The sequence below is a fragment of the Mugil cephalus genome, chromosome 4 (assembly GCF_022458985.1).
Source record: "Mugil cephalus isolate CIBA_MC_2020 chromosome 4, CIBA_Mcephalus_1.1, whole genome shotgun sequence".
Lineage (NCBI taxonomy): Eukaryota > Metazoa > Chordata > Actinopteri > Mugiliformes > Mugilidae > Mugil > Mugil cephalus.
Genome location: NC_061773.1, coordinates 26,052,101 through 26,079,582, shown reverse-complemented (window position 1 = coordinate 26,079,582; position 27,482 = coordinate 26,052,101). Strand labels below are relative to the sequence as shown.

Genomic DNA, 27,482 nt, shown 5'->3' with positions numbered 1-27,482 from the left:
CACAACACAGACGTTAGAGTTTAGGCAGGAAAAAGACAAAATGTAGATCTGGTCGAGATCTGGTTTCTTTCTTTTAATTTAAGTGAATTCTTTCGCTTAAATGAAATTATTCATGTGTGTCAATATCAAAACTATTGTAAAAGCAACATCCCTTTCAGTTGTGAGTTGTAGTTTTCATTCGTGGACCATCATTTACTTCCTGGAAATGTACTAAATGTATTAAATGCACTCTTTAAACAAGCTGCACACTACTATGGACCAAATATTTCACTGTTTAAATAACATTAGGAAGCTACTGCTTATTATTTATGAACTGTTTAACCTCCTCCTATGCTTTTGTTTGGTCTGTATTTTTAATTTCTGATAAAAACTAAGCATCATCTTCCAACAGGAAGTAGTCATTTTTGAAAAAACAAACAAACAAACAAAGTCCTCGTATGTGGCCTCTGGGATTATTTCATTATTTATATTATAATAAAGTCACCAATGTGTGACAAAATATAAAACTGCTCATTTTAATACCTGAACGTTGCTGAGAAAAAAACAGAATTGTGAACAATGAAGTCCCGACGTCCTCAAACGAGTACTTGCTAGTTAGCGAGGTTGTAGCTTGTTGCTATTGATGAAATTTGTTAAATTTTTGCGTCACATCAAACTAGAAACATTAATAAGCATCAACAAATGTTGAGGTTTTGTTTCTCGTCCACTTTTGTCAGAATAAATCCGCTATCATGTTTTTACCGAGCAGCTGGTGTATTGACCCTTTGCTGCCACTAGATGGCGTCCACAAACGAGTACAACGGCTTTAAATTCATCATCTGCCGTTTCTTCTAGTGTAAACAGAAGAACACTTGTTTTGACTGCGTTTTATTTGTTAAGTTGAGATAATCATAGCAGATGTTTCTTTTTTGGCAATATATCAAATTTTATATGAGAAATAACAAATTATGTTTGTGTCCCATTACAAACACATGACATCACACCTCTAGAGGAAGTGTGTTAAATCCAAATCACATGACCTGCTCCAAAGTCTTCTCTTTATTAGTTATTTAATATAAAGCCATGTGTGAGTCAAAGTGTGGTTTTATCACATGTCAACAGTGTTACTACAATATATCTATAAATAACTTTTAATTTCAATTAAGTTAATTATATATATAATATTTAGAAGAATATATCCATAAAAATGCCGTGTGGTGGTTAGTTATCGGCGGCCATGTTGATTTTAGGCCTGAAAACAGACAAAATGTGATCAACTACGAAACCTGTCAACTAAACAATCACATCTGTACCAGGCACTAAATCTGTATCATCTAGTTAACGAGGATGATTGTACATTTTCAGTGGTTTAAACATTATTCATCACAGTTCCTTCAGATACTGTCATATGTGTGAGGTTAGAGAGTGTTTGTGTGGACATGTGGACATGTGTGTGTCCTGCTGAGACGTTCAGAAAGAATAATAATGGTCGTAAAAGGTCAAGAGGCGACAGAAGGACGACGGGAGGAAAAGTGGCTCCTCACCGGCCACAAAGGAGACGTCGTTATTTATCTCTGTTTGGTGGAAATGTGGTGAAGTGTGATGATCAGCTGATGGAAACTAATTTAAAAAAAAGGATCAATGAAATCTGATCAATAATCATGTTTAATAAAAAGCCGAGCTGTGTTTTTTTTTTTCTGATATTCACTGCGTTTGCAACTCATACATTAACAACGTTGTTGGAAGACAATGAAAGAACTTTGGTGTCTTTGTTTAGTATCTTAGAAAATACAAATCATTCTGATTAATCTGTGCATCTGTCTACTTTTCCACATTATTTTATATTCATTCTGTGACGTATGTTTTCTTTAAATACATTATAATTTCTCCTATTAATAAGACGACGTGAGAGAACAAAAAAAAAATAGACTAAGGTAAGAGAAGAGATACTATATGAACGTAAATATGTGAAGGTTTGAGTTTAGCTTTAATCTGAAGCAAATGTTGAATTAATATAAAAGTCATAATAAATGAAATGTGTCAGTTTATCAGACTGAGGCAAATTCATTAGGAGGAGGAGGGAGGTCACTAAGGGTCTGAGGGTGTTATCCAAATGGTCTTTGTTAGGCAGGAGGTGTGTGTGTGTGTGTGTGTGTGTGTGTGTGTGTGTGTGTGTGTGTGTGTGTGTGTGTGTGTGTGTGTGTGTGAGTGTGTGAGTGTGAGATCAATACTTCATCATAACTCCGGGGTTGAAAGGTCACGTTCATAAGAAAAACAACACAAAAAAAAGACACAAAGAGCATCTGACAGCTGACTGTGTGTGTGTGTGTGTGTGTGTGTACTTGTACAGCTATCTTTATGAGGACCAGGTTAAATCTCTGTAAAGTGATTTTGTCCTCACTTCTGTACGAGGCTGTTTAAGGGTTAAAACTCAGTTTTATAGTAAAGGTTACGATAAGGTTTGGTGTTTAGTTGAGATGTTTAAGGTTTTGTGTTGGGGGCTGGGAATGTATTATGACAATGAGCGTCCTCACAAAGATAGACACACAAATGTGTGTGTGTGTTTTAAACTGGTGTAAAAGCCGAGTGTCCTTGAAGCTTTTTCTCTTTCAAATCATTTTTCATTGTCACAAAGAGAAACGTTCAATTTAACAGTGAAAAAGGAGAGAGAGTGTGTGTGTGTGTGTGTGTGTGTGTGTGTGTGTCTGTGTGTGTGTGTGTGTGTGTGTTTATGGGGGGTGGGGGCCGTCTCTGTGGGTTTAAAATGAAAAGCCCCGGCTTCTTCCCTTTCTTCTTTATTTGTGCTTTTGTCCAACGTCTAAAGGTCCTAAATGTCAATAAAAACCTTTCGTCTGATGGCATCTTTCTAATCTTTCTATTCCCTGTAAGTGTCAATACCTGAGACTCACGGTCCTTTTGTGATACAGGTGAAAGAGGATGTTAAATTATTGTTAAATGTAGAAATAAATAAATAAATAAGGCTTCTTCCTACTCCCTGTTGTACATGTTTGTGTACGTTCATGGTTTTTCCTTATTGTTTTATTACATTTGTTTGTTTTAAAACAAGTCATTTTTTTCAGTTTTGCAAACTACTTTTGTACATTTTTTCATGATGCTAATTTTGTAATTACACTGTTTAATTTATTTTGCTAGATAATATTTATTTTTTTATTTTATTTTATCTTTCTTGTGCTTTTTAAGAGTGTTTACTTTTATGTGCAACGAAGCTCCTGTGACCAAGTAATTTCCCTCGTGGATCATTAAAGTCTAAGAATCAAATGTGTTTCTTCTGTTTTCACCTTCATAATAATTGTTTATTGTTTCTTATTGTTTCTCTCTGTGACGGCTCGATAAATTTCTAACTAATCAGTTTCACCATCATCGCTTGAACTTGTCTTTGATCAAACTGATGCATCACGTGAGCAGGTTACATTTCTTTATGTATTTATTCATTATTTCTCTGTTTTCACTAAACGTATTCAATCAACCATCTTGTTGTTAGTCTGTACAACAGTGACCACTCTTATTATTGCTGCTGTCGTTATCACCTGTTCATTTATTTGTCTAATTATCCATTTATTTATTGGGCAATTCATCAGATTGTACTGATGAGAAATAAATAACGAACTTCAAACTAATAATGATGATGATGTTAACGTGTGAACAAGGTGGAAAACAAAGTGACTTCCTACTGACCAACAACAACTGTACAGCTGGATTTGTAGCGTCAGTGGAAGAGGAAGATGTTTTGTCACTGGATTCAAAGAAAAGCTCAAGTCTAGAACACAAAGCTCTAAAATTAAGAAACAGGCCGTACACTAAAATGTTCATGCACCTCTAGTTCTTCTTCTGAATAGTCCCATGTGCAGAAAGTTGCATCTCAGAACATGATAATGAATGTTTTATTGGACTTTTTCATGCAAATGTTTTTAATTTGGATCAGTTAATTGACATCTATGTGATATGTTTAGATTTTGTCCTTAATTTTTATTATTTATTTTTTTTTAATTTGATTTTGACTTGGTTCATATTTATGTAATGCATCATGCTTTTGTAAAACTTTGTAGCATGTGAACCCTAGAAAGAGTCGCAGCTAATGGGAATCCGAATAAACAACAAAGGTCTTTTTTTTTAACTGCGTTGCATATTACTGTTATTTTTCTTGGTGTCGTATAATTTTAATGAATAATTTCCAGTATATTTACATTAAATTGTAGCTACAGCTCCACCAGAGAAATATACTATAATATTATAAATAAAAACAATTCAGTTTCATCGCGTTTTCACTTCGACTCAACAAAAGTAAAAACAAATAAATCTGCTCTTTACTAAGAGACTAGAACTGACACATTTTAATTCGAGATGATGCAACAGTAGCTACACTTTTAGCATTTAACGCCAACTTCCTTTTAATGGAGTGTGTTGGTTTCATCTCCTGCGTCTCCACTTTCTGTGACATAACGAGTTAAAGTGGATCTAATGAAGGACTCACGGTCTTGTGGTACTTCGATGGACGCTGCTTCTCTCCACAGCAGCAGCAGAGCTGACGTGAGAACCAGGGCCACGTTTCCACCCTGACCCAACATGTCTCCCGGTCCGGTCGGCTGCCTCACCCCTCACCACTTCCTGGATGGATCGATGGTTCTTCTGACGGACGCCCCAAAGACCTGAGAGTACAGACAGACGGTTACGATGGAGGACAGGAAACAGCACATGTGTACGTATTTTAAACTGTCAGCTGTTTTTAAAGAAAATCAGCTTTTTAAATGCATTCATGAGGACGTTTTGGATCGTACGTCTTTATTTCACGTCACTCCCTATGTCATCGGATGTGTTGGTTGCTTTGGTCCTTACTGAAGAAGAAGAAGAGATTTTTCTATCAACTAACCCAATAAACATTGACAAGAAGGAGGTTCAGAGATATTTGAGGAGGATGAAGGAGATTCAGCGGATCTGGACCGAGTCAGAGACTTTTTGGTGGACGTGCTCAAAAGTTTAAGACTTTTGACTTGTAATTAGTAGCTCCATCGTTCTTTAACCCTAATCCATTTCTTAACCTTGATCAGCTGATGAATGAACAGCCTGTTTCAGCTAAATTACCGCTTTCAATGATTTTTTTTTTTGGTCTCCTGCTCCCATTTCTTCTTCTTCTTCCATTTTGAAGCTCCACTTTCTTAAGATCCAACAGCAAAAGATGCAAATTACAATTTAAGACTCTTGCGTCTGAGTGCAGCTACAACAGATAAACAGTGTTGGGCAAGTTACTTCAAAAACCTAATGCATTACCTGTTACCGTAATTTCAAAGTTCAATCATAACATTATTGTCTTTGAATTTTAAGACATTACATTACTTTTAAGATTATTTCAACAAAATAACAGTAAAAATGGATTCTGCTTTCTCAATAGATCTTATTTCATTCAGTGTAGCTCATTTCCACATCCAGTAGAAGGTGATGTGAAATAATGACTAAGCTAAGCTAACGCTAACAACAGTACAATATAATGGAGCAGTTATGGCTCAACACACACTGTGATAAACATCCTGTAATTTTAAGTGCATTCATATTGAAATCAATATCACTAGAAGCTATTACTGCACCACGCTACATGTTTCCACAAAGTGAACTCAACTATAATGTTCTTCGTATCCTTTTCTCTGATGAACTGAAAATAATGAGCAAATGTCCATCTGGTGAATGTAGAGTCTGACTCTGCTGCTTCATTCGTCTGGAAGTTAACATTTGCTCGGATGTTTATTTTCCTCTGTTAATCTCAAAGTTGTATAAATACTCACAATTTAATAAATTTGATAAATTTCGGGTTTTAAATTCATTGTAACACGAGTAACGACCAACACTGATGGTAAATGATGGAAATGAACAGATTTCTTTTTAATTTTAGAAAACTCCTTTAATTAGTTTTGTAATCTGCTCCTCTTTGTCTGTATGTAGCTTGACACCAATGACGTCACGTCCAGAGATTCAGCAGAAACGGCGGCGCCCTGTGTTTTAACAATGAACAGAGACCTTCTTTAAATGATCTGAACTACTTTTAGTGTTTCATGTCGTCTGTAAAGGATCATATTTCTTACATAATCTACATTACTCTCCGAACTAAGGCCTGTGATGACCGTGGACCGTCTAAAACCAGGCCAGGACCCCCTGCCCACCGTTAATCCCACTCCCACTGGGACCAGCCCGTCACTCTGCTTCAGATCACACCAGGGCTCATCTCTCCAATAAAGGTAGAAATTAAAAATAAAACCAAGCTCACAGGGACTGTGTAGCACTGGATAGACGTCTATGATGAAGCCATATGTGTGAATAAATAAAAAAAAAATGATAAAATTACAACGTACGACTTGTTATTGTTAAAAATGTGAAAATTTTATGGCAACAATGGCCACAACTAGGAAGTAAAACTGCACTGTTGCCAATAAAGTTTAAATTTTGTTTTTTTTTTACCTCTTCTCATAATATTATATTTGATTTATATAAATGAGAATAAAAACTAATGTATCCTCACTTGGAGTGTGACTGGTAAATGGCTCATTTTAATACTAGAAAACTCGTCATCATCATTTTTATTTTTATATTTGATTTGTAACTTGAAGTCTCAAGTTTTTTTATTTTTTATTTTGCACAATTCTTAAAAATATACGTAAAATATCGCAAAAAATAAGATGAAACAGTGCAGAAATAGGCACAAAACACAGTGGGCTTATTTGAAGTCTCCACCTTATAATATTATTATATTATATTAATATTGCAATGTCATGTTGTCAGAACATATGACTACATAAAAAATAATGGTGACTAACAACAAGAATAATGTAGAAATAAAAACAACTTTGACTCGTCTCTGGGTTCGTTTTTTTCTGCTCTCGTTTGTATCAGAAAATAGTAAATATAGAAATGTAAATAAGCAAAAAAGTAAATAGTAGTAGTAGTAAATAGTAAGTTTCCTCCCACTTTTCTTTAACACAAAATCTAATTGATTATTGCATGATAAACAAAATGAGGAAAGAAGAAAAAAAGAATTGAGGAAATATTATATTTCTCACAGTTGTGTCACAATCGTGTGTGTTTTTTATGGCTGGATGACGATGATTCCACTAAAGAGGCGACACGGCAGCGTTTTGGCCTCAGGACACAAGTCACATTTCACCCAAAACCTGTAAACATCTTCAGCACATTATGCATAAACCATCTGCTGGTATGTCACCCCCCCCCCCCCCCCCCCCCCCCCCCACCCCACCCCCCCCCCCCCAAAAAAAAAACAGCTAATCTGACCCTGGGGAGCTGAAACGACAGCATTGGCTGGTATCAGGCGCCAACAACACACACACACACACACACACACACACACACACACACACACAATGCATGGATGCAGATGGACAGAAAGGAGGAAACACACAGTCCAGTACGAGCGTTATGACGGGATCTGCACCCAGAAATCTGCAGCCTGTTATAAATCATAGACACATTCATATAATGAGTCCAAGAACGAGGATCAGAGGATGTCACATATTTGTTGAAGCTGTAATTTAAAATGTGAAATTAATCACAAAATCACGAACTTATATTTTAATATTTTCCCATTAATCTTTTAATTATTCCCATGTGGCCTATTCTTCAGTTGTGGTGCTTCTTTCACTGTAACTTAGAAGTCAAATAAATCTACTTGGATTCGGTTCCTTTAACCAAACACGTTTTAAGTTCATATTCTTGGACGTTCACTGAGTCCTACAGCTTCATTTGAGCGAAGCTGGCGGTTCATGTTGATCTGCTGAAAGCTGCACAAGCAAATTGTTTCTGTTAACGTTTCAATAGATTTAATTTGTTGAAACCACAATGACGGGAGGAGGAGATGCTATCGATTTGGTGGGAGATATTATCAGAAAGACATTTTTGCGGCGGACTTTCCAGGAAAAGATGGATATTGAGAGGAAATGTCGCCCAATCCAGGAGGTTAGCCTGACTCAACTTTGTTCGTAACCATGACAGTCTCAACTAAGAGCCCAACCATAACCCTTTCCTTCACATTAACCATAATAAAAGGCAAACAGCCTTTAAAGAAGTGGTCAAAACGTCCTCACTTCGCACAAATGTCCTCACTCCGTTGGTTTTATAAGTCCAGCAAGTCCTCAGAACGACAGCACAACAAACACACACACAGAGAAGGTGACGAACCAGATGAGACCAAACGTAACCAGGTCAGTGTTGGTCAGTTTAGCCCCAGGTACAAAACCCTCAGGCAAACATCTTCATCATCGTCATCACGCTCTGCTCTTTTCCCAACATAGCGCGTAAGAGAAGTCGCTAGATGAAGCTTCATGTGTCCCCTCATGTGTCCGTTCTCCGCTACGCTACAGGCTTTAACGGGGACAGAAGGACGTTTGCAGGTCTAAAATGAATTTAAAGTGTGTACAGTCTGAATTAAAGATCAGGAAAGAAATTTTTAATGACAAGTTTTGCCAGAAGCTCATACAGGACACGACAAAAAGCTAATTCCAAGCACCTCACTTGTGGAGAATTTGCATAAATTTGCCGAATGACACCATAATACCAGATGGTTCCCGCCATTATTTAAGATTAGAGGGTTGTTTCTATGCAAATTCATAGCCATTCATTCAATAATCAGCTTTATTCACTGTGAGACAACTGGTTTAAAAGGACATTGAAACATTATTTTTCCATTGAATATGTCCAGATTCTCATACGGTTCATTGTTGTACTTCCTCTTTGTGCATGGACACAACATTCATATTCAGGCCCACACACACACACACACACACACACACACTTTGTACCAATACCTCCTTTGTTTCTAGGACCAGGAGATTCCATTAGATTAACTCTTTATGGGGCGAGGAACCATATTTGGTCACTTTAGCACATTTTAAACTGTGTCACTGTTTCTCTCAGTTAGAAACATGTGGTTTACACTCAGCCAATCAGAGACGATCACGGCAACACACACCAGGGTCTAATGTGGTCTACAAGGTCCACCTCTGTATGAGCAGAACTGATTTATTTATTAGGAACCATGAAGAAGAGGAAGTGTCGTAATGTTTTCTAAGGTGATAATGTTGACAAATGATAAAATAAATAAAATAAAAAATAAAATAAAAACAATTATATATATTTGAACCGCTATATTATTTAAACAGCTTTATATTGAATGCACTAGGCCGAGTCTTCGTCAGCCAGTAGATCCTCTTCCTGACGTCACTTTACCATGTCTGGGCTACTTTGAAACTATGGAAGCACCGTATGTTTTGTCCATTCTTTGAACAATGCAACCGGGAGTGAGATTTCTTAATAAAATACAGTATATTAAACTTGTGAAACAGATATAATTAGAGAAAAAGTTGTAGTTTAGGTAGAAAAAGGTCTCAGCCACATTTGAGTAAAATCATCCTATTTCTATAAATGTCTTATGATCTTTTTTAATGGATATTTTATTTTCATGCGCCCCCTTGCAATTGCACCACATAACCACTAGGGGCAGGAAGAACAGATTCTATCAAACTACTGTAAATTGGTCTGAAAACAGGTTTTGAGAAAATGACTCACGTTCACAGTCGTCGACACTTATCTCCTGTTGCTCTTTTGAGACCCCTTAGCAGACCTGAGGAGAAACAAAGAGATGAATAGTAATAAGTCGTTGAAGCCTTTCGAGTAACAGTTCATTAGTTTCATCAGTTTAAAGCTGCACAACTGCTATTATATTATCATTGTATTATTATTCTAAAGCAGCGATGTCTGGCTCTATAAGCTCAGAGCCAAACACAGTCTGCAATAAAACAGGTGTGAAGAGGCAACATGAGCCAGATGTGCAGACTGCTCATTAGTCTTAGTTAAGCCCGAGTACAGGAACAAGCACGAGATACAACAGAGCAAAGGGCAGCGCACACACACATGCAGACACACACAGACACACACGCCTCAGGACTGTCTGCAGCGGCGTTGCATCTCCGACTGTGTTTGCGCTTTCAAAGCGTCTGTCTCCCCGTAGGTTTCCCTGGATGCTCTTTCCATCTCCTTTTTGTCCTCCTCGACACACTCAGACTCGTGTGCACTGAAATACACACTCACAATCTGCCCGGAAGACTCCGACAAAACCTCTGGGAAACACTCCCCCCCCCCCCCCCCCCCCCCTCCAACACCTCCAACACCTCACTACAAACAGACCCAGGCTTTAGGTCAGTGTCAGTGAGCACATTCACAGTTGTTGTATATTGTTGGTTGCCTTCTTTTTTAAATATTTGCCACAACAAATCACTTAAATGTCACAGTCTAAACTCTCTGACACACTGGTTTTCGAGAATAAAGCTTAATTAACTCCCAGGAAATGTCTGTTTATTGTATGTGATGTTTTACGGATGCATCCCACCACTATGAGTCAGCCCAGTTTTCATCACGCAGCCTCATCTCCGCGGGTTATTACACGAGATGTTACAGAATATATAATGCCATAATCCATTTACTGGTATTAACTCAGCAGTGAGTTGTTTGTGCACCTCAGAGGAAGAAGCAGAGCACTTTTTTATCTCATCATACCAATAAATAAAGATGTACAGTGTGTGCTATGCGCGGTACAGTATCCTCCCTCCGACTACAGTAGCGCATACGTCGAACATCTGGGGAGAACGTTTAACTGGGTTAAGTGCGTTGCCAAAGGGCACAACAGCAGCGTGTCCTACTTGAGGAGAAAGTGTACATGAGTAAGTTACAGTCTGTGATGCTACTGACGTTCACAGTATCTGTCATGACAGCAGCCACAAAGTTCACCTCTCAACTTAAAGGCAAAGGACTGAGTAAAGCAAACATTTATTTCCACTGTAACCATATGGACTATTGTTAACTAGGGAATTCATGCAGAATGTCCTGAAATCAAGTTATTTTATCCAACGTTTTAGAATATTTCTCTCGTTTTTTATTGAAATGTAGCAGTTTAATGTCTCATTTTACTCTGAAATGAAACCATAGACAAAATAAAGAACCCGAAATATATTTTAAACGTCACCATCTCTGGCTCATTTAACTTGTGACGTTCCTTCTTTCTAAAATGAAAATCAAATATTTTTCCTCCCAATTTTGTCGCAGAAGTTACATAAATCCGTTACTTTCTCTTTAGTTTCAACCGCATTGATCAGAAGACGGTTCTATTTGCACCACGAGACAAAGTCTGATTCACCACACGATTGCACAGTTGATACTCTTTTGTTTGTAATTCACAACTTTGCCCCTGAGATGTTCTGCATGAATGTAAACCAGATTAACTGCACTTAAAAATAGGACGACAACGCGCCAGAACAGCTGGTTTGTTAATGAAATGTAAATAATATTCAGAAATCCACAAATCTCTGAGGAAATTCAGCTAAAAATATCAAGACTCAGCTGAAAATTATGTTTTTTTTTATCCAAAAGATTCAATAATGCAAAGGTTGGCTGTTTATTTAAATGTTAGAGGAAATCTTTACAACTAGAAGACAGTCATGAATAAATAAATCAGCCCCGATGTTGCTCATGCTCTACATCAAACACTCCAGCGGTGAAGCTCTTTCTGGCTTTCAACAGCCTCACGGGATAATAAGGAGTGTGTGTGTGTGTGTGTGTGTGTGTCTGTGTGTGTCTGTGTGTGTGTGAATTGGACGTCTATCACCTGCTATTCCCTCCTGATCTATAACAGGTCCAGCACTCGCCCGTCCACTAATGACAGACCCAGGAGGAGAGAGAGAAAGAGGTCATGGCATTAAACGGCCCACAGGAATAGAGGAAGTTCACAGGTCATTTGCTATTATGTTAAAGAGGCGACAATGAGGCAGTGACATCATTTCCTCGCCATAGGAGATCTTTACATGGTCTACCCAACAATCCACCCCCACCCCCCCCTTTAGAGATGATGGATGGGTTTTATCATAACCAAGACGTCTGAGCGGTGTTGTTCGATAAGACCGTTTCCTTTCCGATTCGATACTGACTAAAATTCAGGCTGGTATCGCCGATACCGATCCGATACTTTGTGTAAATACACTTCAATGTGTCTGGTAAATCTAAATTTATTTATTTATTTTAAACTCTCAAGTATATTGGAGTAATACAACAACAGAAAAACATAAACAGAGACACAATCACACAAACATGTTGTTTCAAACACTAAGAAATAAGTAAAATATAAAATATAAGACAATTAAAATAAATGATTGTTTAACTATTGAGAACTACTATAAAATGAAAACTCATAAATGCCTCGTATTCTGTGTTGTGGTTTAACCTGAGGTGTTTTACAAGGTTTGTTATGTTGCGACAACTCAATAGTTTAGTTACTTTCCACTGTGTTCCTACATTATCTCAAATAACTGAAGTATCGAAAGTATCGATATTTTGATTTGAGAATCGAATTTAGAGCATAAGGGGCTGGTATCTGAAGTATCGATATTTCTGTATCGATCCGCACATGACGTGTTTTGGGTTCATTCACCGGAAGATTTTAAACTATGCAGTAAAATATTAGTTTAAAAGCATTTTAGTCCATTACACCAGTTTGTTTTCTCGGCTACGTCTGCTAAAGGTTTGCGTGAACATAAACCTGTGCAAAATCATTGAAAAAAACAAATAAAATAAAAATAACATACAAACTGATTTACTAACGGCGCGAGCTAAGAGTTGCGTCTTTACAACGTGAAAAATAGCGCGTCCGCATCCACTCGGCGCGTTTACCTCAATGAATCTGGAATATGGGGCGTTTACACGCAGTTACACTTGTGCTGCAAATACATTAATTTAGCAAAGCGATTCATCAAACCTGCTCATAGAACCTGCGTCTATATTTAACACGTCTCAAAAAGACGTGCAAACCGTTTTGTCCTGTTTGCATAATTGCGCACACGTGGCTGCTGTTATTGTGGAGGAGGAATTCATACAATCTTCATTTAGCAACTAAACGTTTCCCCGTGAAGCGCATTCTTTTCCGTTTTCATTTGATAAATATCCAAACGGATCAGATGTTTCCAATAAATACTTTAAGTGTTTCATATCGCGCTTATTTCGGTCTTAGAGCCCTAATTACATTCAGATGCTATTTGCTCTAACTCCGTGATGTGTTTATTTGCTGACACCTTCGTTTTAACGGCACCAAATGTCATTTTGCGCTCGCAGCCTGAACGGTGAACACCAATGACGCACGCAAACCCCTCATTTACATACGTCCGTTTGCACCTGCTGTCATTTACGCAATCAGTGTAAAAAATGAAAACCAAATTATGCGTGCATTTCCCAGAGTGTGACTGCGTGTTCATGTGTATGTGCTACTGTACGTGTGAAATTAACTTCCTTTTTCCTGGACAAAGCCCGACTCCTTTTACTCTCAGCTCCTCCGCACCAGCAACGCAAAGACAAAACAAAGCCGTGTCAGGTTGCAAACGCAGCCCTGTGCAATCAGCGCGACCTCCAGGGAAGGTTCCACGGAGCGAGACACGAGGAGGAAGGATGGAGGAAGGATGGAGGGGGTGAACGCGCGGTTGCCAGGCGATACATGTGTGTATCTGGATGTCATGCTTGGTAGGAGCCGTGGCTCCGTGTTGCAGAATGACCTAGTTTTTAATCGACAGAGAGAAACAGAAAAAAAAAGAGAGTGAGTGGGGGAGACGTGGAGATAAAGTGGGGATGCAGCAGGGAAGACAGATAGAGAAAAAAGGGAAGGTTGTAAGTAATGGAAAAGAGGGTCAGGCAAAGAGAGAGAGAGATGAAAAGAAAGCAGGAGGATGCAAAGTTGATTGAGTGTGTGTGTGTGTGTGTGTGTGTGTGTGTGTTTGTGTTTCCAGCCCTGAGGGGAAGCACCAGCAGCTCCATCCCAGATAATTCAATCCCAGCCTTCCTGGAGTGACGTGAGAGGGAACATTTCCTGTGTCCACGCGGTGTCTTTTATGAGTCATCTTAATAAATGATGACCGTCATCCAAAGCAACAAGAACACACACACACACACACACACACCTGCAGGCATAACCTACCTTAACTTAATGCCTACCGGCAACGTTTATATCTGGTGGACTGGAAAAAAAAAAAATCAGAGACGCTCTGTTCTGAAAGCGTTAATGTCTTGAACCAGAGTGCTTTTGTTGCTTAAACCACAGATGGGAATCTGAACCCTGGCTTCTGGTGTGAGACTCAGGTGCTTTATAAGCCTTTATAAGACCCCCTTCCCCCCTCCCCCACCCACCCCATCCACCCTGATCACATCTTTCTGACTTATTCAGTTTGCAAATGTGACGTTTTATTCATTAAATCGAGCCACTGATCACATTCATGTTGTCTTGCATGACACTCCAGACCCCCCAGACATACATTCAATCTGCGGCGTCACGTGACTTTTTCTTTTTGATGACGGCGCCATATTGGCAGGAAAACTCTGACAAAACAGACACAAACTGACAAGTTCAAGGCTCAACAGATTGTTACACATCACAGACTCTCATCAGGTCCCAGATTTGCTTTGTTTGAGCATTAAAACAGTCGGTGGGGACAATGTTCCTGACCTGCAGCATCCAGATATATAGAACTACCTCATTAACTTCCCTTCGTCCAGAGTCAATGAAAGCAACCAGAGCCTGGAGGCGTCTAAATGGACGCAGTCAGGCTTCATGATGCACATCCAGGTTCTGAGTTTTTGAGGTAAAAACAGCGTCTCTTCATCATAACGGAAGCATAACGTAACGAGCTAATCATTGAGCTAAATAGTCTTATATTCTTCTATATCTGTTATATGCCAACCTTTTATGACGTAAACACGGTTCAAACAAAGGTCTACATGCATTTATCTTTTATTTATTATATATATAAGTATATATATATATATAAGTGCATTCTACAGTAACGTAATCACAATAACAAGTAACTGTTTATTCCTGAATCCTGGATTCTGTCCCTGATAGAAAGTGATCGCTACACAAGAGAAACCCGTCACCGCTACGTTTTCTCGTTTTATTGCATTAATCCTCATCTGTCGTCTTTCAGGAATCTTTGTGAATCCTATGAAATGATTTCCAGTTTACTTGTCCCCTCTATTCTGGCATCGTGGGACGCAACAGCTCCAGGTTAATTAGTTAGTTGCTCCTAGTTGTCAACCGAATAGTTATTAGAGAAGCTTTCCTGCCAACATGGCAGCAATACTAGAAGGAACACAGCTACTCTCAGTGTCATTAACTAATACGAGTCCATCAGTTTATTCTTAATTGCACATTTTGGTCACGACTGAATCGATCAACTTCCACATCTCAATCATATCACATGGGAATTTTCAATAAAACACTAATAACATCCATGAACGTACAGCGTGATGTATAATGTAGTTCCCATAAATTCTTCTCTACTTTCTAGCAAAGTGTGTTTATGAGTCATAGAGGAAAAAAAAACTCACACATGAAAGAATCATGTCAATGCATCTAAACCCTTTTCCTCTGATGCTGCTCTTGCAGAACTGTGAACTGAAGCTGGCACATATACTGCTCCAACTAGAATTACAAGAGACAGCGGAGGGGGGGCACCCGATCAGTCTGTTACCCCCCGTCAGTTTCGACACATCGCGCCCACAAAGATGGGATCGAGGTCGGCAGACAGTGGAGGAGAGACATCAGCAGACATGAACCAAACCACCAGAAAAAAAACAAAGAAAACCCAGAAAACTACTGACACAGAGAAGAAAACTTAATGATTCCCAACAAAAGAAACCAGAAACGGAATGAAAACTAGCGTATTTAATGTTAATATAGATGAGAAATGTGTCTTTTCTTTTTTTTAGGGTGACCAGACATCTGCAAATTCTGGGGACAGTCCCCGTTTTGGGGGCTAGATTTTAAGTTTTTATAAATGAGGAAAAAAATAAAAAATGTTGCGCGCAGACTACAGGTATTACGGTAACTGGGCCGCCACTGTTTAAATATGAATAAATATGTCAAAATAAATGAAACCATAATTGTCCCTGTTTCTTCATTTCATCTTGATAACTTTTATTTATTTTATCTCTGAGCTGTAAATGTCCACAGATTTCCACATCAGCAGTCGGTGCTAACCTGAGATTATTCTACAACATTTACTCATCATCACAGTAAAATAGTCCATCCTTAGTCAATCTACTGCATTAATTCCTCTCTCAACCACATTATGCATGACAAAAAAATACCGCCCAGCTCTAAGTGGATGAATTTAATAATTATCTCCCTCCATGTAGGATAGAAGCATTAAAAAGAGAATAATCCCCGGCAGCGCGGCTTCGTCACAGTTTCCCTGTTTGTTGCGTTTCCACAACATTTAACAAAGAACCCCTCTCTTCTGCTTTTTTGTGTGAAATATTAAGGACCTCCCGCTGGCAGCCAAATCACACGACAGACAGACGTCCCGTCTCACCTCCGTCACGACATCACGTATTCATGACATACAAAAAGAGCATTTAGTGATCCCCTCCAGGCACCGTGCCCCCCCCCCCCCCCCCCCCCGGCTCACAGCGAAGAGCCACGCCCACTCACTACGGAGCTACGATCGGGATCAGGAACAAAAGGATCGACTTATTTCTATATCGTATCAATGCACCATTTTATTTCACCTTTACTGTATTCGCATGACGAGGCCGTCAGAGAGAAGCAGCTGTGACTCAGTGACCATGCATGGATGCACATGTTGGGGGGGTGGGGGGGGGATGGAAGAGGGACGAGCCGGAGGTTAAATAAATGTTAGGTCGGCTCTTAGGGCTGAGCCGGAGGTTTATGACAGGAACGCTCCACGAGAAAGAGCTTATTAGGGCAGAATCCAGTCTACCTGCATGTGTGTGTGTTCAGGTCGAGACACAGTGTTCCTTTGTGCCATCCACCCCCCCCCCACCCCCCCCCCCACCCACTCCCACTCCCACACCCACTAGTCCCTTTATCTCCTTTCACTCTGTCAATCTTTTGTTCTTTGAATTACAAGATCTCATCCGATTTGTTCGCTGCACTCTCTCTCTCTCTCTCATATTGCATCACTTCCATCTTCTCTCGTCTTTATCGCGTCCCTCACGCTGTTATCTCCACATCCATCACTCCATCCCACCCCCAAACCCCCCCTCCTCCCCCCTTTCTTCCCTCCCAACCTTCCATCCACCTCCACAGTTCACCGCACCACCATAGCACATCTGATTTTCCTTCGTCTCCCTCCCAACCTTCCATCCACCTCCACAGTTCACCGCACCACCTCATTAGCACATCTGGATCTCACTTCGTGCTCCTTCTCCAATCATTCATCCCTCCAGCAAGACCAATATACGCACCCATCCCCCCCTCGACCCCCCCAAAAAAAAAAGTCTTCCTTCACCCCCCTCTTCTTAACTTCCTCTTTTCTCATCTCGTCCTTGTCCAATGAAAACACTCCCCAGGCTCCATAGCAACAGCCCTACGAGGAGAAGGAAGGATGGGGATAGGGATGGGGGGGTGAGGGGGGGAGGGGGGGTCATCTGGGTGAGAAAGAACTAAGATGAGGGGTGGGGGGGGGGACCCCAGCGGGAGTGTGAGGCTGAAGGTGTGTTTGCCATTATCAAAGCATCTGAACTGTGTGTGTGTCGGAGCATAAAGGCCTGAAAGCGATGGAGCAAAAGTGTGTGTTTTATGTGTGCGTGTACCACAATAATACTATATAATACACAATAATAACGATCACTTGGTTAATAACCTGTACAACCCCCCCAGAAAAATTCAAATTCTCAAGAAAATAACGGTGTTTCTACCTTATATTCTAATTAATTAAAAAGCTACGCCTGATAGCGAAGGCAAAGACCGGGTACGAGAAGCCAGAGGACGGAAGCTCGTAAGCTCCCGAGTGACTTACTTGAGACGGAGAATGAATAACCATGAGCCTGGCGTCTTGCTTAGACGTAAATATGTATTTTTATCTTTAAACAAAAGAATGAGCCATTGCTAACTCACTAGCGTTTTTACTCAGATTTCAAGAATTTCACGGCTGAAAGGATCAGCGGATAGTCGCTGGAAGGATGTGATACCGTGAATATGCATGAAGCGAATACGCAGGCATCGTAGGTAAGTAGTTTATAATCAGTGGACTCACACTTATTCAGTATGTTCACATGCTATGCTCAAAATGCTTCGACTTTCTGAATGTCCCAGTTTACATGCAGCGAATAACTGACGGGAACATGTCCTCCTCCTCCTACACACTAGGTGGCGATATGTGTCTTTTCAGCAGGTTAATACGGCCCCCTTTACGTTTGACGTCATATAATAACCAAAGTCGTTCACGTGTCCTACGCCAGTGCAACGGTTGTGGAGCATGCGCACACGAGTTGTCTAGTTAAACTATACAAAAATTGAATCTGTGTTATCTGTCTTAGTCGGATAAAGAGATATTAGTCGGAGTAACACGTTTACATGCACGTAAACTGTCCAGTTAAAGTCGGATTAAGGCAATAATTGCTTTGTTTTTTTTCACGTGTATGTAAATGTACTGAATGAGTGTTTGATAAGAATATCAACACCACTCCTCACATCTAGCTAGCTTAGCTTAGCATAGCATAGCACAAAGCCCTGTTCAAAGGTAATCAGCGCTTTGGAAGTTTGCAAATTAACAGTTTTGTTTTATACATATTGGTATAACTAGAGACACAAAGACACAACTGTGTTGTAGAATCTGATAACACTGATGTGATCCGCGTCTTGTTCCTCAGTGCAAACCTGAGGTCATGTGAAGGGCTTTGATAAATATATAATGAACAGGCTTCAGGGCACACGTCTCATGATAAATCCACAATGGCGCACAAGTTAAAGGCGCGTTAAAGGAGTAGATCATTCATACTGGTTTTTGGAAAAAAATTATGTCCTCGTGTGTGGACATGGGGATTATTTCACTCATTATAATAAAGTCACCGATATGTAACAAAAACATAAAACTAAATTTTCATGTCTAAACATTGCTGTGAAAAAGCAGAATTGCAAATAATAAAGTACCAATGTTTTCAATCGAGTACTTGCTAATTAGCAAAGTTATAGCTCGTTACTAAAGATAGAATTTGTGCATCATATGCAACTGGAAAAGCTATAATAGTTTCAACCCTAAAACTTGATGAGGTTTTGAACCTTGTCCTCTTTTGTTACGTGATCGGCTGCAGAATGAATCCATTGAAACGCCTCCTATCACGTTTTTACACTGACTAGTATCTAGTTAAGAGGATAAAAATTTAAATGAAGCAGAAGAAGCTGCTACAAACCTAAAGCTTAATGTCCTCATATGAGGACGCAGGGTCTCAGGTGGTTAACGCAGGAATCTCAATCACCTATTACTTTGCTCTATATGCCACTGATATGAAGTTGCTGTGATTTGTGACTAGTCTGTGTGACTTTAGCTTCAGGAAAAGCAAATAATAAATAAAAATCTTCCTCGTTCTAGTTTATCCGTGTGCGTCTGTGCACCTGTGCGTTTGCGTGCTGCTCCGTGAACCTAATTTGCCAGCGTGAGCCCGTCTGCCTCCAGGTTACCATGGCAATTAAAGTCATTCTGTTTTTTCCATCGGTCTGTCCTGCAGCTTCACCCGGCACGGACACACACACACTCACACATCATCAACACATCAACACAGTTGCCATTTCCAGTTTCTCCGCCCTAATTACACCCTCATCAAATTTAATTTTCTCCGCTTCGTCCTCTCCGGTCATTTTCTCCTCTGTTTTTCTGTTGCACTTACAATCTGTTAAATGTTTATGCTTAAACGGTTTTAAGTTTATTATTGGACGGGAAATAAGTGAATCTATTCTCTTTTCTGTCTCTGTTCTTTTTCATTTGTCACCTGTTTCCTTATGTGCTATAATAAATATCTGTACTCGTAGCCGAGGAACCACGTGTCCTCTTTGTGTTAGCTCCTCTCAGCACCGCACAAAACACAAAGTGCATGCATGTCCATTTATGTGCAAACCCTCCCTCCCTCTTGTGACCACGGTGCAGAAATGTGTGTATTAATGCCTCCTACTCTGGATGGTTAAAAGCTGTGTGTATTTGTGTGAAGAGGATTAGGCTTTAGGTGCACGGGTGTGCACACTGTGGAATGAGTAGGTGCTTTTGTTTGTTAACGCTGAGTCCGTGCGTCTGCTACGATGTGTGTGATCATGGATTTCCAGGAGGACCGAGGACGAGTGTTTGGAACTGACAAATCTAATTAACACTTTGACAGCAGCTACCAGGTGAAACATAATATGCACTGACACACGTTTTCCCTTAGAGGAGACAAAGCAGAACAAAGCGCAGCCATTAAAAAGCCAATTGGGGAAATAATAATAGTAAATAACACACTATATATATTAGAAAAGAAGGAAATGTGCAAAAAGGACGAGGTTTCTTGTCCCATTCTGTTCTTAGACTTTGACGCAAACACAAAACCGTCACCTCATTTTGGCTGTTTTAACATCATTCTCTGGAAAATATTAACAACAATAGGGGCTAAATACACAAGAGAGACTTTTCTTCTTCTTCTTCTCTTGTAACTTTAACAGCTGATCATGATTTCTTTATTCTTTGTGGCAATTATGGGATGATTTTTTATTTTTTTTTGTTTGTTTAATTTTTTACCCCAACAATGTAAATAAATGTGTCTCCAGATTTATTCAGTGTGGTTAGTTCAGGAAAAAGACGTCAATTAAGACTGATCTATGACGGGGTTTAATTAAAAATAAAATGAAAACACATATTGCTCTGAAATATTCCACAGTGGATTAAAACTGACGGTGAATCCACAAACATGACGTGGTCACAGGTAGTAAATTTAGCTCTCACGCTAATGAAATTCTCACTACTCTTATCTGCTGTATAACAAACATTATACACACGTCACCACTTGGTAACTGGGTTAAAAGAGAGAGGATCTGCTGCTGCTTAGAGGTGGTGGAGCAGAAATAAAAGAAACATTTCATGAGTGAGTGGAGCAACACCCCAATGCCAAGCTGAGTCTAGAGTCCTCGCCAACCAAGAGACGCACACAACAAGAAGTCAAAATAAAATGCTTAATTGAGACTTCCTCTCAGCCACCATGGTTTCTACTGGTGATCAATACTGAAATATCGATACTTCCGATATCAGACCTTTATGCTCTACAATCGATTCTCAAATCAACATATTGATACCATCGATACTTCAGTCACATGAGGTGATGTAGGACCACAGTGGAAAGTGACTAAACTATTTTGGAATATGATGTTAAAGCATCGTGTCAGAGACGATCCTTTTAAAAGGTTTTGTGTTTGAGTGTTACGCTTTAATTAGTGAGTTTTAGGGAGACAGACAGAACTCTATCCAGGTTTGAAATCCAAACTTCCTCTAAGCACTTCACAGCTACATGCATCTGCAGAATCCTAAACAATAGCCAACATCATTTGGATTAATATTGTCCTTTTGTCGTCATACAATTTAGTTTGTGCTCTGGTGTTTTAGTATTTTAATGTATGGGAACGACACATCTTTTTCAATGATCAACTGCTGTGAAGTGGAGAGAACCAGCGGCTAAACTAAAGCTAATTTTAATGCTAAGGTGCTCAACCTAATCTGGAAGTGATGCACTTAGAATATAGTTTTAATACGACCCTCTTTCCTTATAAACCCCTGAGTCTACCCTCTAGATATATTTCTCTCTGCTAACCCCACATCTAAGGGTATTACATCTAATCTATATAACCTTATAGTCACTGGCAGCTATAGGAACAAGACATAAATTCTAACTTTACAGAGGACACTCGGATAAATTCCTCTTCAATGTGTTCTGCACTTTTTTTTTATCAGAAACCCATTTATCATGGAATTGAGCCTAATCCCTTCATTGGTATTTTTTGGTGTCGCTTCAGACCAGGATTTGCCTAAAGCTGAACTCAACCTTCTGGCTTTTGCTTCTTTTCTAGCTCCACGACTTATTTCACGTCAGTGGACGGATCCACTGTCCGCTCGTCCCTCCCGTTCACACTCAGTGCGTTTACATGCACGTGAAAAAAACGTGTTGTTGCCTTAATCGGACTATAACAGGAGAACTTAAATGCATGTAAACACGTTACTCCGATTAAAATCGGAGTTCTTATTATCCGATTGAGGCACCCAGTTAATGCGACTGAATTGGACTTTTCAATCGGATAATGCGTGTGCGCATGCGCCACCACCTGGTTGGTAAACAAACACGTCCAATAAAGCCGATCGTAGAAGAAGAAGAAGAGAAGCGGAGCCGTCTGAGGTAAAGCGCGGATCTTACCTGCATCAGGAGTAGCGCGAACATTACGTACAAGATTAAAAAATGTAGTATTATCCGTCGGGTTGTTGTTTGAAATGCTGGTCCACCACATGAACGACTCTAGTTTGTTATATCGCGTAATACGTCAACCGGAAATCGGGCCGTATTAACGTGGTATTAACCTGCTGAAAAGACACGTATCGCCACCTAGTGTGGAGGAGGAGAACAGTTATTCGATTTTCTAATAATAATAAGTTAATGAATTAATAATTTTTTACATTTTTTTTCTTTTTTTTTTTTTTTTTACAATTGTTTCTGTTTGTCCACAATATTTTGATGTGAGTGAAGGTGTTTGTCCATGTTTGGGTCGGGGGTGTGTGTTGTGTCATGGGTGGATGTTGTTCAGAAAAGCAAAAACGATTCATATTTTCTCATCAATATAAAGACATTTGAAAGAAAGAATATAGTGATACAAGTACAATTAACTGTGTCTCAACTATGAAACTATTAATCTGGATTAAATATTAAATAATTAAATATCAACTGCCCTACTTCAAACTGTTTGGACTTTTTCGAAATGTCTACCAAAAAGCCACCAACTGCACCAACCTTGTGATCTCGTAAACATCCAGCATGAACGTTTTATTAATTAATTTCATTTTTTCTGCTAAGCTTGACACACAGAGTTCAGACAGAATATTTCAAGCCAGGAAGTTTATTTGTGCTGCTTGCAAATTCGTCTAATATTCTGCTGACGAGGACTTATCCGTGCGATCTGGCCACACAAACACAAACACACACACACACACACACACACACACACACACACAAACACACACACACACACACAAACACAAACACACACACACACACACACACTGAGCCGGCAGATTAACTGGACGTGAGAGCCATCTACAGACAAATCTCCACTGTTACGTAACTGTATTGGAAGAAGGAGGAGTGATGAAAAGAGGAAAAGAGGAAAAGAGGAAAAGAGGAGGACCAGACGGAGATGAACGAACAACACGTGTGTGTCTGCTTCTTTCGTCCTGAACATCTACAACAGTTCTGCTCCTCTTCTTTGTGGATCTGATGTTTATGTTACGGTTGAAAGCTGAAGCTGATTTAAGGAAATGAACTGAACTGATGGTGAATGTTTCAGAGCTGACGTCTAAAAATACCTGAATAAATCTGATGTTTAGATGTTTGCTTGATCTAATGAATGATCTGATGTGTGTGGTTCACCTGTGTTACACCAAGTTCAGTCAGTAAGATAAATACATAACAATATAGAATAGAATAGAATAGAATAGAATAGAATAGAATAGAATAGAATAGAATAGAATAGTGTCATCATAGATTGTATAATGACATTGGAGAGCTTCTCTTTTTCAGTGCAGATACAAAGTATATACAAAATAGTGCAGAATGTACTATTTACAACAGAGTTAAAATATTAAATAGTAAAAATATTGAAATTCCTTGAACCTAGAAGTTTGTTTTTAATGTTGCATTTGCAGTGATGAGATTTGTGGTTAGATTTCCCTTTATTTCCATCGCTGCTATGATGTGTTTAAGTTTAATTATTACATTTAATTTTATTTTATTTAATAGATTTATTTAGAGCATTTTTCTACTTATTGGTATTCAAAGCTCTTTTTCAGTCACATTGATGCATCTTCTTATTTTCCCACACACCAGTGACAAACACGTGGAGAAACTGGCTCAGTGTCTGAACCTCTAACCCTCTGGTCTCTACCTCCTGAGCCACAGCCGACTCAACAAGAACACAAAGGACTGACTGTAAACGCGCTGCCTTGACACTATTACTGATTTGATCTTTAGATTTTTAAACGGGACAAATGTGGAGAAAAATGAGCCCTCGCTCTCTTGCTCTTGGTTCACTTGGTATTAGCATTTCTCTGCTTTAGTATTTCCAGTTTCTTCTCCATCTCCATAACTTTCAAAACAACTTTTTTGTATCAATAAAGATGGACGACATCGAGGAAAGGTTAACTGAGGAGGTTCAGATACAAACATTTGTGCGACTCTTCGTCTTCGGCAAAATTTCGGCAAAAGCTTCAGTCGCCATTTTTGAAAATAAAGTAAGAAGTAGAAGCATAAAATAACCTGACTAACAATATGTACTTACTAAACGTGCCCAGATCTCACTCTGAATTTTTCTTTAACCCGGTTTTAAGTACTTTGCACCGACTGCTTGAAACTCACTACAGCAAACTTCAGAATTAAAGGATCTCATCACCACACGTAAGAGCAGATATCGCACTTCAGTTCTTGTTTTAACGTAAAGTATAAACAGAAAAGTATAAATGGCTCAAAGGTGTGTAGGCTGCAGCATCTATGTCCTACGATAAATGAGCCTTAACATTAGAACCAACTGATCCATAGAAATAGAGGCAAACAACTGAGATTAAAGCTCTGAAAACAAAGTATCTGAGTTACACTGTGAGTATTAGGAGAAGATCAGTTGCTGACTTTTGTGAAAACAAAATACGAGGACTCGCATGCTACAGCAACACAACTGAGGCACTGGAAGCATCGGAGACCAGGCCTGAGACAGACTATACGCTGACATGCATGGACGTGAGTCCATGTTGTAGAAAAGCCACACAGCAGAATAAACAGGCCCTGGATTTGGTGTTTTAATAATCAGAGAGACTTTCTGGAGGAGGCTGCACTCGTTCATAAAACAGCACTTTTTTCCCACTGAAAATGATAATGTCTCACAATTCGATGCAATTTCTGATTCAATGACACATTGAATGCATCTTTAAAGCAAATCCCACATCAAAAACAACTAAACGAACAAAATTTCTTCAAATAAACAGACCAACACTTGCATGTGTTCATAGATTTAGATGTTTTTTGTTCGTTTTTTTTCAAGTAAAATCGCATGAACTTAAAACTAGATTACGCTCCGTGCTGTTTAAAAAGGGCATCGCGATTCATTTTTGTTACGTTTATCTTATTTGATATGGACATCGCACGTACACTGAGACCGTCCCAGTGGACGGACCAGATGCTTTACATGTGCTAATTTTAACACTAGTCTACAGGCGGCTAGGAAATGAGACAAACAAGGTTCATGATCCTAACAGTAACAAAAATAAAAAGAAAGTCTGCATTTATACGTGTGCACATTGTTGTTTTGCTATAAACCCTCTGTTAAAAGCATGTGGATGAGTCTCCAGTGTTAAGTAGCTTTAAGGAACTTGAAAACACGGGTAAGACATAATTGTGACGACATTTAAAAAGCAAAGAAGGTCGTGTTTTTTCTTTTTTATTATCACCAGTTCGATAAATGGGAGAGAATCTCAGCACGTCCCTAATAATGCCTCTAAATAATTAATAAATAAATGGATTTATTTATTTACTCTGGCTTTCAATGCCAAAAAAAAAGGAAAAAAAAGAACGTGACGGGCATCTGATACATGCCCATGAGCACTGTTCTTTTGAGGGCAGATCACAGAGTGACAATTTGTTCTGATCTTTTCCCTTCGGCCATGGAGGGAGGGGGCGGAGACAGGGAGAGGAGAGGGGGGGGGGATGGGATGGTTAGTACGAAAACCTCTCGACCAAATATTTGCAGCGAAAAGCACGTCATTGTCCATCAGCGTTTTCTCTCCCTCGTTCTGTTTTCCGGGTGCATTAACCTTCTTCACAATGCTCCCAAACAAAGACGCCACTGTATCTGAAAAACGCGTGTGTCTCCCGAGTGTGTGCGCAGCATTCAGTTTTCTGCCGCTCCCGCACACTGTCCAGCCTCCCAACAAACACTGGACCACACATCACAAAGCAGACTCACACACCTGCAAATCAAGACATAGCACATAGAAACACAACATACTCGGGTTGAGATAAGTTTCCACTAAAAAGAAGCACCAGAACGTCTCTTCTTGCTGAATTATTTCTTAGAAATAGAACCAAATCTTTCTTATTGATCTGACTTTTTAACCTCAGCGAGGGTCAAAGTTCAAACTGTCATGGCGCCGCTGTTTGGGAGCAGTAAACAGCTTCTGACGTCTAGTGGCAAGAAGCAGATGATGTGAGCTCCATACATTCTCTGCACACTAAATAATAAATACATCTCTTGTTCTTCTTTCTCTAAATATAGGCACAGACGCTACTTGACACTAAATGGGACTGAAGGGCAAAATCTCATTGACTTGTTCCAAACTTGCTGCGTTAATAGAAACATGGATACTTGCATTTCCCCATAGGGCTGGAGGTACAACCAAAAATGTATATTACGGTATTTTTTTTTCACGCATAATCATGCGTTGACAACATTTTCAACTGGTTGAGAGATGAATTAATGCAGTAGATTGACTAAGGATGGACTATTTAACTGTGATGATGAGTTAATATTGTAGAATAATCCCACACTAGTAGTAAAACAGGTTTGCGTGGCCCCGTGTTAGAACTAACTGAAGTCCAAGGTCATGTACAGCTAAATAAATACATACATAAAAAGATGAAATGAAGAACCAGGGACAATTAAGGTTTAATTTATTTGCAAGTATTTATTCATATTTAAACATATATAAACTGTCTCTAATGTCAATAGCAGCGCAACCGACTACCGTAATAACTGTAGTCTGTGCGCAGCATTTTTTTAATCATTCATGAAAAGCTAAAATTAGGGACATTTTTGGGGCCAACTTTAGCCGGAGGACAGTTCATTCAAAATGGGGACTGTCCCCAGAAATCAGGGACGTTTGTTCACCCTAAAAAAAAAAAATCCGACATGTCTTCGTTTTGCCGCTTAATTTTTCAGACCTTTCCACCTTCACCACACCTCACACTGACCCAGTCGCACCATGTGTGCTTAGAAGCGCAACATTTAAAAATGGTCCTGTCTGAAACTCCCAACGCTGTGTAATCAGATACACCGGTATGTTGGTATATTAAAAAACCATATCATAAGGAAAAAAACTACTGGTATTTGGTATGAACCACCACCCCATCACGGGAGATGATGCAGGGGGTCATGTGACCAAGTCATCTGAAGTCAAAGCGAAGTCTCACGTGACAAGAACTCAAGAGAAAACACATTTCAATGGAACAAATCGCAATTTTACTTTATGGAAATTTCACAAATGTCGCTTTTATCTTGCAAAAAACTGTAATGGAAACGCAGCCAGTGATACCAAGAAGCAGAAACTACGTAAATCCTGATTGTATGACTGACCCGGACTTTTAGCTGATTAGTTTTGTCATATTTTTTTGCACAA

The 27,482-nt window shown here is 39.3% G+C and overlaps 1 protein-coding gene across 16 annotated transcripts in view; it reads right to left on the bottom strand.

Moving 5' to 3' along the window:
* nfasca (neurofascin homolog (chicken) a) overlaps positions 1-27,482 on the bottom strand; it is a 111,108-nt gene that overhangs the window by 52,135 nt on the left and 31,491 nt on the right. For all 16 annotated transcript variants that reach the window (XM_047582457.1, XM_047582456.1, XM_047582460.1 and 13 more), the window contains 2 exons: positions 9,562-9,616; positions 4,472-4,646 (listed from right to left, as the gene is read on the bottom strand). In XM_047582457.1, coding sequence (XP_047438413.1) covers positions 4,472-4,565 — 94 coding nt within the window. In that variant the 5' untranslated portion in view covers positions 4,566-4,646; positions 9,562-9,616. The remainder of the gene's footprint in view (positions 1-4,471; positions 4,647-9,561; positions 9,617-27,482) is intronic.